Source organism: Scylla paramamosain, chromosome 1 (assembly GCF_035594125.1).
Source record: "Scylla paramamosain isolate STU-SP2022 chromosome 1, ASM3559412v1, whole genome shotgun sequence".
Classification (NCBI taxonomy): Eukaryota; Metazoa; Arthropoda; class Malacostraca; order Decapoda; family Portunidae; genus Scylla; species Scylla paramamosain.
The window spans coordinates 11,192,493-11,208,877 of record NC_087151.1 but is presented as its reverse complement, the minus strand read 5'-3'; the positions used below and the strand labels follow the sequence as shown (position 1 = coordinate 11,208,877).

The 16,385-nt window shown below is 39.5% G+C and overlaps 1 protein-coding gene across 1 annotated transcript; it reads right to left on the bottom strand.

Moving 5' to 3' along the window:
• Positions 1-7,298: 7,298 nt before the first annotated feature.
• Positions 7,299-12,229, bottom strand: LOC135101552 (uncharacterized). The gene is made up of 3 exons (XM_064005691.1): positions 12,170-12,229; positions 10,823-10,998; positions 7,299-8,673 (listed from the first exon to the last, which is right to left on the bottom strand). Exons 1-3 carry the CDS (start codon positions 12,227-12,229, stop codon positions 7,299-7,301), a joined length of 1,611 nt encoding a protein of 536 aa, XP_063861761.1.
• Positions 12,230-16,385: the final 4,156 nt, after the last annotated feature.

Here is a 16,385-nt window from a genome sequence, read left to right as displayed (position 1 = left end):
TCACTGATTAGTATGATAAGGCCAGAGGGGGGTAGGGGGAACATTTGGGGGTGTTGCTATATTGCGTAAGCAGGAGGGTGGGACCAGGGCGTCTCCATTTGGGTTTTTGTAAATAAAACTTTTATGTAATGAACGTTGTTATATTTCCTGAGGAGTGAAGTGTAGGATAGCGGGCGTCTTGCGGCACCTGTGGTTGATCGTGGTTGGTTGTGATGTGTTGTTTGTAAGTTGAACTTAAACCCAGGCTTACTATTACTATTCACTGTCGGTAGCTCTCTCTCATCAGTTATGAAGAGGATCTGCATTCTTTCATCTATTATAGATTTAGCATTAATTTATATTCGATGTTTAGGTTACGTATTCTTGATCCTGACAAAATTTCTTTGCAGTCAAGCATTCTCTCTCTCTCTCTCTCTCTCTCTCTCTCTCTCTCTCTCTCTCTCTCTCTCTCTCTCTCTCTCTCTCTCTCTCTCTCTCTCTCTCTCTCTCTCTTTTAGCAAATGAATAAAGAATTCAGTAAAGTACTACACTAGCCTCTGGTGTAGTGGCTGGAGCAGTCGGTGTACAGTTCGCTCATCTGTACATCTTTGTTTCTCGAGAAATGGGTGTCGGGAAATGTAAATTGATGTGGAATTCCTTATATCACAGTGGCCTCGTATTCCGAGGTAAGGGGTATTCCCCACAGGTTCAAAGGCTAGTGAGACCGAGCGCGCTGACGCCACGCCCGGCTAGTGTGTGCCCACGCGTTTACCATAGATAATAATAATAATAATAAAAATAAAATAGACATCCCCGGCCGCGTTGGTTACGTCACCGTTCAGAGCCTCGGTGTCAAAAAAAAAAAAAAAATATATTATACTCGTATATTACACACAAATTTGCCTGACGCATTCACACATGTCCGGCACCGATTCGATTTTATCTTTCGTATTTGTTTCATGTTTGGTGCATTAAATTTTGAGTCATTGACAAGGATGTGTTTGCTTCTTGACTCGGAACAAATGCATGCGTATATGCCAGTCCAACGTGTGTCTTGTTTTCTGAAGTCCGTTTTCTATTTTAGTCTATTCACGCAAATCTGTCACTCGCTCATTTTCCGGGTTAATGACATTCGGGATCCGTAAAGATGCGTATTCGCTCAATATCCGTTGCGTCCCCGGTTTGTGTCAGCGATATTCGACGCGTCGACGATGCATCCTTTCCGGCAAGAGGGGAAAAAAAAAATCTTGTTGATCAATATCTTGTTCTATTTTATTCAAGATGCTTTGTTTGAAGTCTATCCATGTGTTTTAGCACGGCTACATCGTGCAAAACATGATTTCTTTCAAGATTTTCGTCATCTACCTCGCGGCAGTAGATGCCTCTCCTCAAGTGCACGCGGGTGGGGACACGCCCATTCACACACATCCGGCATGTGGCTGTTCCGCTTCCGCTTCGTATCAGGGAAAAAGAAAAATACCATCGGCGACGATTACGTAAAACTGGATCGGCGCACAATATTGTGAATGCGTCAATGAAGTTCAAATCTAACGTGTGTGCGTGTGTGTTTATTTTTATCTATTTATTTTTCCTGACACTGAATAGGGAGCCTTGGAATGGTGCCGATACTAACACGGTCATGCCAAATCTCTTCGGGTAATGACACTGCGCATGCGCACCATAACAAGGCGACAGCATCAAAACACCCAGGTATTTTATACATTTTTTAACGTATTATCAACTATTTTTTAAGGTTTTACTGACAAATCATTATTGCTTCATTGTATATGAATGTGTTAGGCTAGGAATGGAGCAAGTAAACAAGAGCAGTGAGTAATAACAGAGCACCAAAATCTCCCTATGCAGTGTCAAGTCCTACCGCCGGGAGAGATTTGCTACGACACCGGTGAATGAGTAGAGGCCACCCACACACGCATTTACATGTGTTTGACGCTAATCCGAATTTTCCTCCAGTGTACGTCCCGTGTTCGCTCCGCTCGTATCTGATGCCATTTCTTTTTTTTTTTTTTTTTTTTCGACACAGGATAGACACGTTCCGGACATGACGAAGTGCACCTCAGTCAGCAGCTGTGCTTTCAGGGTAGTCACCACCACTGCCTGTAAGATTAACAACTAACACATGTATGCAGACAAGGAAAAAAAAAAAAAAAAGGCGTCTGGTATAATAAGACGAAGCATGGCAGTAGATGGTAAAAACTTCTTAATTATGTAATTTGCATCTTTACATACAGTAGGTACATTTTATTTTTTACTTTACTTTATTTTATTTTTTTATGTAGGAGGGGCACCGACCAAGAGCAACAAAACTGCAATAAATAAATAAATATATATATATATATATATATATATATATATATATATATATATATATATATATATATATATATATATATATATATATATATATATATATATATAAAAGGCCAGTGTTGGTGCTGGTCCCCGAACAGAGTCGAAAGCGGTAGTCAAAAATTACAGGATAAGTGTCTTGAAACCTCCCTCTTGAAAGTGTTCAAGTCATAGGAAGGTGGAAATACAGAAGCAGGCAGGGAGTTCCAGAATTTACCAGAGAAAGGGATGAATGCTTGAGAATACTGATTAACTCTTGCATTAGAGAGGTGGACAGAATAGGAGTGAGAAAAAGAAAGTCTTGTGCAGCGAGGCCGCGGGAAGAGGGGCCGCGGGAAGAGGGAAGGCATACATCTGGCAAGATCAGAATGGCAGTTAGATTGAAAATAGCGGTAGAAAATAGTAAGAGATGCAACATTGCGGCCAAGAGAAAGAGGCTAAAGACAATCAGTACGAGTGTAATTATAGTAACCAATGTTAGTCCACCTCATGAATGCCATGCCATTGTGATTCTTGCCGCCCCGGATGCCCCGCTGATCCCTCCAATATCACATCCGGCTGCTGCACGGATATGGTGCAAATAGGGATTATTAACTGCCCGTTGATATCACTGGTGCCCGGAACTGAAACGGAACAGTGATGGGAAGCATGTCGCTAACGCAGAACTGAAACGAATCAGCGGTGGTCCGGATGTAGTTTACGTATGTTTTTTTTTTTTTTTTTTTTTTTTTGTAGGAGGGACACTGGCCAAGGGCAATAAAGGAACGGAAGGAATCTGATTACACCACTGCCATCTCATCTGTCTCTAAAGCTGAACTCTTCTCTCAAACCCTTGCTAAAAATTCAACGCTAGATGATTCAGGGCTTATCCCTCCCTCTCCTCCACCCTCCGACTATTTCATATCTTCTGAGATTTTTTCTAAATTTTTTTTTTTCCATGTCCTCGCTGACTCTCTCTCTCTCTCTCTCTGCTTATGGATCTAGTGAAGTGCCTCCTATTGTTCTCCGCAACTGTACCTCCGTGCCCCTGCATGGTCAATCTCGGTGATTCCTTGTCTCAAGATACATATGCAGCACTGTAGAACACCGCGGTTCCATTATGGCTTGTAGTTGTTTTTCTTACTTGGATACTGGTATCATGGGACAAAATAGCAATCAGGAAAAAAAGAAAAGAAGATAATACCATTCAGATAATATTAATAATTCCATGAAATAAATTTTGTAGCCTAAAGGAATGGGCATGAATATAAGAAATTTACTTTCTTCTTGGTTACGTAAAGAAAATTTTGCATATATTTTTGGAATCAGTAAAACTTTAAAACAAGAAAATTAAATGAAATTATAAGCTACAAATTGTTGCATTAGTTGTTGATATTTGGAGATGGGATGGAGTAATATCCTTTGATTTACGAGATAACTGGAAAATAACCATATTCCCGGGTTCTGGGCCAGTCACATGAAAAATCCCAATCACAAAACGGTGTAGATTAAGAGAAAATATGCCAGAACTGGTAATATTATGTATTTTGAGAGAAATTCTTTGTTAATATTTAGATCAAAAATTATTAATAGACAGTATTAGAATCCAGGAGTACGTGGGGCCATTAGCAGAAATGTTCAAGAATAATTTGTGAATGTAGAAGGGGTCTAATCTATTAAGGATATTGCAAAATTATGCCTTATAGTTAGGCGGAGGACTAGTTTCTGGGTTGTACGGCTGGCAGTATAAAATGCTGGGCGCGAGATTTCGGCGTCAGAGGCTAACTGACATCGTAAATTCTCTTTGTCAGTTAGTTATTATATATATATATATATATATATATATATATATATATATATATATATATATATATATATATATATATATATATATATATATATATATATATATATTTATTTATTTATTTATTTATTTATTTATTTATTTATTTATTTATTTTATTTTTTATTTATTTATTTATTTATTTATTTTTTGAGAGAGGAAACAAAATTCAGATTGTGAACAGATTAGGGAAATTGTTCTTTAATAAGGTAAGAGTCAAACACCAGTGATACACACACAATTGATTGTAACTCCTACACAATTAGGATGTTTTTTTTTTGTTTTACCAAACCAGTTAATTGTTATAACACATTCATTTAAATTTTGTTATAATGAACTGATTAGTTATCATTGTTCCCTTTATAGGAGGTCCCACAACTCCATGATAACATAACTAATTTCTAGAAAATCGTTGTGAATGAGAAGAGAGAAAAGAAAAATATTTGAAAGTTATTTGTTACTTAGAAGCCAACATCAATAAAACTCAATCTAGTTGTCATGGAATTTTTTCCAATGCTTTATAGACCTCCGGCTAAAACGCTACCATATAAAGCAAGGTCAGAATTATTTGGCAGAAACCATGATTGGTGGCTGCTAATCTAGTATTTCTATATCTATTAACAACAGCTCAATCAAAACTAAATTGAACAATAAACTAAATCAAAGTAATAGTAATTCAATACGAACTTTAAATAAATGCCCCAAAATTTACTTAAAACTTTTAATTAAAACAGAAAGAACAACTTCAATTAACCTTATACCCCCCTCCCCATGACACTGGTGAACTTGTGTGGCTCAAGTTTCTTCAGTCAGCGCTGTTGCCTCTCCTTGTTTCATTTCTTGTTTACGATTCTTGGCACAAAGCATCTCTTATCGCAGTCCCCACGAACGTCTATGCCCTTATCAGCACTAATTTTCCTTCCTTGGTTTTATCTCTCGTGCCTTTATCTATCCCCGCTGTCTTCTTTTGCCTCGCTTCCTATCCACATCCCATGACGCAAACCACCTCTTGTCTCAGCCATCCATGCCCTCATCTTCATTAATTTCCAGTCGTTGCCGTCAGTCTGCCTCGCTGCTTGATTCGGACATAAATATCAGCCGTTTGACATAACATTTATAATCCCATGAACGCAGTCCTCTCTATGTTTGTTAAAACGTTCCACTTCACACAATTAACAATTCACATTACAATTCCATCACCTTCATTGTCTCTCGTGTCCCACTCCTCTGCCCACATCCCAGCAGGACACTCTGGCCAGCCTAGACGATCACAGAGGACGCTCCCGTATCAATGCGGTGTAAAATTTTCGCCCAAGATATCATTAGTTCCGATCAAGTGACCTTCCTTGGCAGTGGTGACCCTGGCATACCTGGCATGGCAGGACCACCCTTCCGTGTGATGGCTACCGGCGCTTGATGGCTCTGATTGATCTGACGCGGCATTCATTTTGGTCCCTCACGGCAGGAAATATGAAGTCCTGGTCTCGCCTGGTCTCTAATGTCTATAAAAAGTCGCTCCAAGCAAGTTTCAGCACATCACATCACTGCTAACCTTCCTACCATCTATACACTGAAAGCAAAGGAATTGTAGCCAGATGTTAGGCTCAGGTCTCCATTAAAGGGATGTACTACGAACCCAGATATTAATCAATAATTAAAAGTAATATTTTGTTTTACCATCTTTTTTATGTAAGAGTGGTTCTGGGTAAGGGAAACAATAAATAAATAAATAAATAAGTACATAAAAAAATAAATAAATAGGGCCTACTGAAAATGCCAGTCCTAAAGGAGAATTGTCGAAAAAAATATCCAGAATTACGAGAAGTATCTTGAAGTCTCACTTTTGAATATGCAGACGTGGTGTAAAAATTGTTTCAAGAGCTTCATGTACAGTAAATGAAGTGAGAGTTAACTATTACTAACGTGAATGTGAATTCTGTGTATAACATATTTAACATCGCTACCTGTTCGCAAAATCTTAAAAACTTCAATACATATCCTCCTAAGTTGTTTGATTTTTAGATTTTTTTTCTTGTCTTAAACTTTTTAATAGTTATCCTCCTACAATAATTTTTTTGTTATGTGAGTTTTTGTTCTATATCTCGTACGAGTTGTTGTGACCACTACAGACGTTACAAGACAAAGAAACGCCTACATACGTATTCGTCTACCTTTATCGTTCAGTTACTTACATAGCTGATCTTTAATGGAAACTTCGCCGTTCGTGAGTTCGAACTTTGAAACCATGCTCGTATTATGAAACACTTCCCCACGAGTTTTCGGGTTTTTAAGTTTCTTTTTTTTTTTTGTTATGATTCTAGTGACAGATTAACAGGAGAAACACTCTTGAGAAACCAGCTAATAATCTCTGTGGCCTTTGAAAATAGTTGTAGAGAGAGAGAGAGAGAGAGAGAGAGAGAGAGAGAGAGAGAGAGAGAGAGAGAGAGAGAGAGAGAGTTGTTGTTGTTTGATAAATTTATTGCGCACAAGGCAGGCGTCAGACTATACATACGATCAAAAAAACAGAAGTTTACAGAAGAACAATAGTAGAACAATAAGAACAATAATAACAATAACAAAAACAAGAACAATAACAAGAACAATAACAATAACCAAAACAAGTGTAGTTAGAACAGTAACGACAGAAAAAAAATAAGTAAATAAAAAAATAAAATAAATAAATAAATAAATAAAAAAATAAAATAATAAATAAATAAATAATAATAATAATAATAATAATAATAATAATAATAATAATAATAATAATAATAATAATAATAATAATAATAATATGGAAAATCAATAAAGAAAGAAAATTATATAAAGAAATAAATATAATAAACAAGGAAATTAAACAAAGAAATAGAGAAATAAAGAAAACAAGAAATAAATAAACATAATAGAATAAAATAAGAATTAATAAAAATAAATAAATAAATAAAAATAAATGAATAAATAAATAAAAATAAATAAATAAATAAATAAAATAAATAAATAAATAAATAAATAAAAAATAAATAAATAAACAACAAAATAAAAGATTAGTACAACAGTGAAAAACTAGGAATGTTAAAGGTAAAAGGTGACATAAATAGTTGAAGGGTGGTAAAATGAAAGACACTGATTGCTAACAGCCGCCAAACTGTGGGTGTTGGGCTAACATGAGGTCTAGATGGTCGCCTTGCAGCAGGTGTTGGCACACGGCGAGGAGAGGCTGCTCGCGCGGGAGCAGGTCTCCCACAGCAGGACAGTCCAGGCAGTAGTGGCGCAAGTGATTCGAGTTGGGAGAGTGGCACAGGGGACAGGAGGTGTAGTGAAGCTCGTCTCCCAAGCCAGCCACCTGCCACAAAGGGCGGTAGCCGAGCCGCAGCCACGCCGACACCACATTATGCCTCCTCACCCATAGCCCCCGGCGTCGATACTTGAAGCGATGGTGACGAAAGGCATCATAGTGATGAATAGTAACACTGGCTGCCCTCTGGTCGGCAGTCCTGTCGGCCGTAGAGAGTAGGGAGGCTGCTCGGATCCTGGTCCTGAGGCACCGGAGGGAGGGGGCAGGGCCAGCGTCGCAGGCAGGCAGGCCACAAGCAGCTTTAGCCAGGCGATCCACTGTGTCATTGTAAGCTAGCGAGACATGGGAGGGGATCCAAAGAAACCTAATGACCAACAATCGGTCATGAGCCAAGGCCAGGGCCGTCAGGATCCTGTTAACCAGAAGACGACAGACTGGGTTTGGCGAAGAAAGGGCATGAAGGGCTGCCTGGGAGTCCCATATGACAACACCGTTGAGGCGTCTTTCACAGAGGAGACTCACAGCATCTAGGATGCCGTGCATCTCACAAAAGGTGGAGCTGGACTGAGCCGGCAGCCGACGTCCAACCCAGCCCTCTGCTGGAGGTGCCGCGTCAGGAGAGAAAACTGCACACCCTGCTGTGCCGTCAGCCTGCACAGACCCATCCGTGTAGAGGTGGTGTGGCGTGACGATGGTAGCCGAGACCGATGCTATGGCGTCCAGGGCTAGTTGTTTCTGCAGGACGGGAAGGTGAGCCTTGTAGGTGGGAGTGAAGTGGACCATTGGGAGTGACAGCATCCAGGGTGGAGGTGGAGGGAAAACGTCAGCCACAGGAACATTGATGTCCAAACGTTGCAGCTGAGAGCAGACAGTTTTGATGAGAGCACGGCCACCGGGCTGCAGCCGAGGCAGGCGGGGATGAGGCTGAAGGAAGGTCCTGATGACTTGCGAATAGTGACAGGAGAGATGGGGGAAATGGAGGCACTTGACGGTGAAATAGGTGACATTTGCATGGATTCTTTCAATTAGTGGCGAGAGGTCAAGCTCATGCAGCATGTTGACTATCCTGGTGGACATGGGACAGCCTAAGATGAGTCTCATGACTGTGTTCTGGAATTTTTTCAGAGGCTCCAGTGTAGTTTTGGGCAGCTGCACAAGCGCAGGGGAGAGATAGTCCACGACTGATCGAATGTAGGCAGTGTAAATCGTCCTGGCCACGGGGATGGAGACACCAGTAGCGTTATTAGGGAGCCACAGAGAGAGAGAGAGAGAGAGAGAGAGAGAGAGAGAGAGAGAGAGAGAGAGAGAGAGAGAGAGAGAGAGAGTTTCAGAATAAGGGTCCTGAGCCGAATCAGAAGATGGCAGCATCCAAGGAAGATGGAGGGCAGTACTCTGAAACACTTTGGCATATCATCTCCACTAATTTCGACATGCTCTAATGGAAGTTATAGACGCTTTTCGAGGGTGATTCATGACTCCAGTGATAGGTTAACAAGCATGCTATATTATTAATGGGGAAAAACAACTATGAGAACCCGGACAGTTACTTAATGGGTTTACGCGATGGGTTTAATACACGGGCATCGTAAGGCTCGATTTTCCATGGCAGCGTCGGTAAGTGATGTTTTGGCGGCTGCGGAAACTGATGTGATTCATGTCAGTAAGGAATACGCGGTGATGAGTGGAAAAAGCTCCTTTCGTCAGTGGTTCGTTCGCCTGGTGGTGCAACGCACCCCTGTGACTCACACCGAATGATATCACTCGTAATATATATATATATATATATATATATATATATATATATATATATATATATATATATATATATATATATATATATATATATATATATATATATATATATGTATCACTTATTTATCTTATATTTTACATTTGTTATTTTATTTATTTATGATTACTGTTTTTTTTTTTTTTTTTTTTATTCATTCTTTCGTGCGTTGCCTGGGTTCACCACACGATGAACTTAATTGTTCTACACGTTATTACTACTGATATTATTTCTTACAGGATGGGTCTGGGGATGGTATACGTACACGCCGCAAAAATATTTCAAACTTTCTTGCACCATTTACTCTTGAAATTATAGACATTACACGAACAAAGACTTCCACAACTTTCCTGTGCGAAGGTCTCTGGGCTGTATTCCGACACAAATGTCGTAACCAAAACCACGAAGAGGAGATGAAATACGAAAGAAGGAAGAGAAAATAAGACACAAGAATGGAAGAAGGAAAGAAATCCAAGATACTTTATTCAGTCACAAGTCATAAGCATAGCGACATACTCATGCATAATTATCTTTTAATGATCACAGGAATTCAACATCATTTAAATCTGACAGGAGACTGATCAATGATGAAGAATTAAGACTTTTTTAATTTAAATTGCAAAGAATAAGTAAACCTGAGAAATACACACATTGGTCAAAAGGGGAAAGTAGGTGGATGTTGCTAGCATTATGGTATACACCATAGGTATTCCAGTGCCATGGTGTTACAACGCGTCACCACGACCTGGCCTACCAACCATAAGCCAAGCTGTTTCCTTCTGCTTCTTCTCGTCATGTTGCGGCGCCTTCCCTCCCTCCCCACCCCTTTTTTTTTTTTTTTATCAGTCAATCAATCAGTTCTCCTTTTACCTATATACCTTTTCTCACTTTTTTTTTTTACTTAGCTTTCTTTCCCCTCCTCCACCTTTCTGTCTCCTTTCTCAACTTTCCTACCTACCTTTCCCCCCTTCTCCTCCATCTTTCTGCCTTCCCTACGAGTTTACTTGCCTTCCTTAACTTTCCTCCCTACCTTCCTTTCCTCCTCCATCTTTCTGCCTTCCCTACCTGCCCTCCTTAACTTCTCTCTCTAGCTTTCCATTCTCCCTCCTTCTCTCCTTTAAAGCAGTTTCACATTCATCGCGACAAAAGGTTCGATATCTTTTTTTCTTGAGAAATTGTAATTCACGTGAGAGTTACAATAGTCCGAAAAACAGAGAAATTATAAGTTCGTTAGTCTGCCAGTGTGAAATTTGCTGAGAGAGAAAGAGAGAGAGAGAGAGAGAGAGAGAGAGAGAGAGAGAGAGAGAGAGAGAGAGAGAGAGAGAGAGAGAGAGAGAGAGAGTAATACTTAATACGTAATGCGTGTGTGTGTGTTTGCTATTTCTCTTACGTCCCTGGCTTGTCACGCCGTTAGACATTTCTGTTGCAGCTCCTTCGCTTGGGCTTAGATGGCCACTCTTCTTTATTTTTGGAGGTTTATTTTGTCAGTCCTCACCTGTTTTCTACTTAGAGGGAAACAAACAACGTATGTACATTCCTTTCATATATTTTTAACATTATTAAGCAGTGCCTTATAATAAGACTCCTCTGTGGAGCCCCTGCATCCAGCTCCCTTCCTGGCTGTGCCGCTGGTGGAGGTACATCAGACACATCACGCACATCAGGCACATCAGGCGCACCAAACACATCAAGCCCATCAGGCACATCAGGTGCATTAGGCATATCAGGCACATCAGGGACAGCAAACTTTGCAAAGTCATTTCAATACATCTATTTCAATTACTTTACAAGGTTTACTATGACTCCTGCTTACCGCAACGCTAACGAAAACAATGTTTTTTTCTGCTTTAGTCACGATGGCAGGATGTGGGAAAACCTACACACATTCTAAAAATAAGAATGGCAGACAGACGCAATGACGGTGTTTTACGTTCTCCTTCTGATCTTACGTTTTGAGTATAAAGCATGTTGCCCTCCGTTCTTACATTCATTCGCCGTAACTGCACGTGTGAAACTGAACTGAAAATCTATTGCTCAGATTTTTTTTGTTACAAATGTACGAACACAGTTCCTGCTTTTCCAGTTTGATTTACATGATTTTGTACTTAAATTTTAACGACTTATCTTGAACTTCCTATAGATTTTGAGTATCACATTCAAGAATGATACTAGTTTATGCAAACAGAAATATATATATATTCTGTATCAACATAATAAATTTGTCCCTACTTGGACTTCTCATAAAATATTCAGGCAGGTATGGATTTCTTTCTTGTGACATCTCATGTTACTTCAGGATGATATGGTGTTCTTCTCCAACTCCACCTGACCACTTATAGGTCAGTCTTTCCTCCCAAACAATATCATGATATCTACCAACAGTCACTGAGAGTCTATTATTATTGTTCTTTTTTTCTTTCTTTCTTCTTCTTTTTTTTTTTTTACTTTAGTAACAGTAATCCCAGATTTAGTTTTTAACTTGGTCAGGTATTCCTCCCTTCCACTTGTCAGTTATATATTATACCCTTCATACCTATTTTGTCATCATCTTATAATACCAAACAGTTATCCACTGATTTTTCATATTTTGTCCAACTGGCTTCTGCAGCCACACTGTGTTTGGAATGTTTTATGACAGCCAAATTCCCGACAAGTCACACTTGATTAGTACGGACTGTATATAATAGATCGTGCGTGGCGGTGGTCCGGGTTGGTGTGCCGGTGTGGAGGGTGATCGGTGTCGTGCACGCAGTTATTCACAGGCAGGCTACGTAGGCACTTGCAAAACGCTGGATCCGGCATCCCACTTGTTTTATGCGGTGACTAAACGGCCACGTGTAAACCTGCTGGCTTCTTGCAACTTCTTAATTTTGTGCTTCTTTAACGATCACGTTTACCGCCACAGGGAATGACGCACGGGTGCTGGTGCGGCGTCCAGCTCGCCAGGGACTCCTGCCACCCAATCTTCATCTGCCATCGCCGGGAATGAATAACGTAGAAGGATGGATGTCCAGCTTGAATTTAGTTATCAATGACTGGGATGTACGCGATCACAAAGACTTTTTCATTTTCATCATCTCGGTTATCTAAGATAACTCCAGAGAGAGGTTCACATTTGACTTGAGGATGTGAATAGTTTAGGTAAGCGCTGCCGTTGGCGTGATATCCCATCTGGCAGAGCATGGCGAAGTTAGGCGACGTGGGTTCGGTGATGCTGATCATGGAACATGGAGAGGAGATCTTGTGGCTGCTTACACCAAAGAGACCCAACACGACCACCACAGTAGCAATGCTGAAGTCTATCTTCATTTCGCTGAGATGTGGGGTTGTAGGGACGACCACAGGAATGTGAGACGCCTCTGAACTGTCAGCCGAATGAATGTAAGAACGGAGGGCAACATGCTTTATACTCAAAACGTAAGATCAGAAGGAGAACGTAAAACACCGTCATTGCGTCTGTCTGCCATTCTTATTTTTAGAATGTGTGTAGGTTTTCCCACATCCTGCCATCGTGACTAAAGCAGAAAAAAACATTGTTTTCGTTAGCGTTGCGGTAAGCAGGAGTCATAGTAAACCTTGTAAAGTAATTGAAATAGATGTATTGAAATGACTTTGCAAAGTTAACAAAAATAATAACACCAAATTATACATAGTCACATTCACACACACATGATCATCCATTTTCGAAGAAGGATTTTAGTATATTACATAAAGCTGATGCACATACAGACACTAAAATATTAGAAGCTATTTACATTAACCATGTGAAACCTGAATAAATAACCAACTGGCTTCATCACAGTTATATCTCTTGAAACTCTGCTCGGAGCTTTGGGGTTCCGGGTTCGTAACTAATCTAGTTCTCACACCGCCACTCCTTGTCAGTCCTCACCACACACACACATACACACACACACATATTATTTCCCCTCTACCATTTAAAGACCTTCAACACATCCCTTCTTAATCTCTATTGCTATTGCATGTTCCCTAATGTTAGAGAAAAAAAAAACTTGGGTGAGTTACAGGATCATATTCTGAAACACTATCACCTCGGCTGCACAAAAAAAGAAGTCTCTGACACGGAAGTAACACTCGTTCTACGAGAAATCAGCGTAACACCTCCTCAGACACTTGGCAGAGGCATGATGCCAGGGGCACCTCCGCAATAGCGGGTCCTTAGGCAGTACTGATCGGAGGCAGTGATCGGAGGAGCCCAACAAGCAGAAGAGTTCAACAACATAAGCTGAAGAGTTAGAGGTTAAGAAACATGCTGGGCGTGTACAATTACATTGGTGCTCCAGTCACCTTAGGTCGTGGAGTATATGTCTTTAAGTTGAAGACTTGTTCTCCGGTGTGGTTGATAAATGACAATGGAAGATTGTAGTAAACATTGAAATCCCCGAGGATGTAGTTGTATAATCTTAACTTTTTGACAGTCGTAGCTTCTCGACAGGTTTAATGAAATGGACTGGTACAAATTTACAGTAGACTTTCGAAAGAGTAACTCAAAACTTGACGTGCCTGTGACAGTTCCGTGTTCCGTGAAATACTGAAAGCTTACTGTATTGAAGTATTTAGTGCTACATTGTAATTACTTGGTGAAAGGTTAGGTTTTTTGTATGTAGCTATAACAGTGTGCATCAAGACAGATGTATCAATCCTCTTGACAATAACAACCCTACTATACATTGTTCCTGAGCTGAGACTGTGCACAACTCAGTCTTACTTCTTGTCGATTCTTTATTCTTAAGATCATATTCTGAAACACTTCTGTGCCGCATCTCCACTACATTCTAAAGGTTTTCATTGAAGTTGAACGGGTTTTTATGTGTGTGTGTGTGTGTGTGTGTGTGTGTGTGTGTGTGTTTTATATTATTCTAGTGACAGATGAACAAGATTTCTACATTATTAATAGGAAAACACTTTTGAGAACCCTGCTAAATCTTATATTAAATTAGTATTTTGTATTAGTAGGCATATATGCATGAAGCTCCAAGGCCAAATGAGGTCTCTCTCTCTCTCTCTCTCTCTCTCTCTCTCTCTCTCTCTCTCTCTCTCTCTCTCTCTCTCTCTCTCTCTCTCTCTCTCTCTCTCTCTCTCTCTCTCTCTCTCTCTCTTTAGGTTGTGATAGCCTCAAGATGTGGCTCATTCCCCAATACAGATTGCAGTGTTATGTCATCACGTGTTCGCACTTCAATAGAAAAAAAAAAAAACGTGGCGGAATAAACAACAACACTGTTCCAAAAGATTAATTGAAGCATGCGGGAGTTCTTACGCAATATTATGAATTCGCATCCTGCTCATGACTCACGTCACGCCTGTAGCAGAAACTATTTCGAAGATTATGAAAAAAAAGGGAAGCTAAAAAAAAGAAAACAGAAGAAAAAAAAACGTATTGAAAGTGTAATATACAATCTATCCCTGCGTTTTGGGACTTTGAACACCTCTTTGCTGATGATGAGTATGATATTGCAAAGCTGCAGGATGACATTAGACCCACACGACCAGACTTGCATAATCATATACTTACTTACATAATACTATGCCCACCTATCATACCTGTCCTTAATTAAATTGATTTATAATCTATAATCACCCTAAGCTGCCCTATTGACTACCGACTGCCTGATAACCGAGTTAGCGCCACTTACTTACCCAATGCTGAGGACTTTGTTCACAGGTACGTATGTATTACTTAGGTTTCGAACTGTGTTTCATGTTAAGGAATCGTAAGGAATGAGTTTGCTACCGATATGCATGCAGGATTGGGAAATAAAAGCTGTGTGTGTGTGTGTGTGTGTGTGTGTGTGTGTGTGTGTGTGTTCATCAGTATGACGGTATAAAACAACTCTCTCTCTCTCTCTCTCTCTCTCTCTCTCTCTCTCTCTCTCTCTCTCTCTCTCTCTCTCTCTCTCTCTCTCTCTCTCTCATTAGGCAAGTCTTTTAATAGATTCCCTACTAAAAAAAAAAAGAGAGAGGAATGAAAACGAGAAGAAAAAATCAAAGGATGGAAAAGAAAAAGAAAACTTGATAGACAGGATATATATATATATATATATATATATATATATATATATATATATATATATATATATATATATATATATATATATATATATATATATATATATATATATATATATATATATATATATATATATATATATATATATCTTCGTGCTCCAAAAACAGAAAGTGTGGCATGGTTAAATAATGAAAAATCCGGGCAATTAAAAACGAAAAAAAAAAACTTTTACTCATCTGAAGACAAATCCAGGAAGAGAGATAGATGTATCACGCTTGCAACACAAAAAATCCTCCTCATGGTCCTGAAGTGTGCTTGCTCTACGTTAGGACGCTCTTGCATGAGTCACCTTAACTTTCACAGGATATCCTAGGCCTTGATATGATAGTTCACTACTCACATGTGTTTATACTAGGTAAATGATTGAGTGCGTGTGAATATTCTAGTAGCACTAACCTATCTCTAGTTCATGTGTGTGTGTGTGTGTGTGTGTGTGTGTGTGTGTGTGTGTGTGTGTGTGTGTGTTGCTGGGCGTGTGTAAATGGGTGGAATTGAATGTTAACTAACCAGCAGCAGCAGCAGCAGCAGCAGCAGCAGCAGTAGTAGTAGTAGTAGTAGTAGTAGTAGTAGTAGTAGTAGTAGTAGTAGTAGTAGTAGTAGTAGTAGTAGTAGTTGTTGTTGTTGTTGTTGTTGTTGTTGTTGTTGTTGTTGTTGTTGTTGTTGTTGTTGTTGTTGTTGTTGTTGTTGTTGTTGTTGTTGTTGTTGTTGTTGTTGTTGTTGTTGTTGTTGTTGCAGTACTCTTGCTATTATTATTTCCTACTTTTTTTGTATATTCGTTTTCGTTTGTATTCCTACGTAGCATTTTTTTTTTCTTTTTGCAAGCGTTCCGTATTACATCATTCGCATGCCACTACGCACACCGCGCAAAATCAGGCCACCAGAAACATTCCCACATCCCTGATCAATAATTATCTAGCATTCTGACGCCTCATCTCCACTACTTCTAACAGATTCCACTGGGTTTTCAATAGTTCTTTCATTAATTTCATTCATTCATTCATTTGATTCGAGTAGTTCAATAAGGATTCTACATCAGTGGGAGAAG

What these genes read in the sequence shown, in the direction of transcription:
- LOC135101552 (XM_064005691.1), bottom strand. Translation starts at nt 12,229, where the DNA reads ATGGCAGATGAAGATTGGGTGGCAGGAGTCCCTGGCGAGCTGGACGCC. An exon ending in TGGACGCCGCACCAGCACCC is followed by an intron (nt 10,999 to 12,169) that starts GTGCGTCATTCC and finishes GACTTTGCAAAG; the next exon opens with TTTGCTGTCCCTGATGTGCC. An exon ending in CAGAGGAGTCTTATTATAAG is followed by an intron (nt 8,674 to 10,822) that starts GCACTGCTTAAT and finishes CCCCGTGGCCAG; the next exon opens with GACGATTTACACTGCCTACA.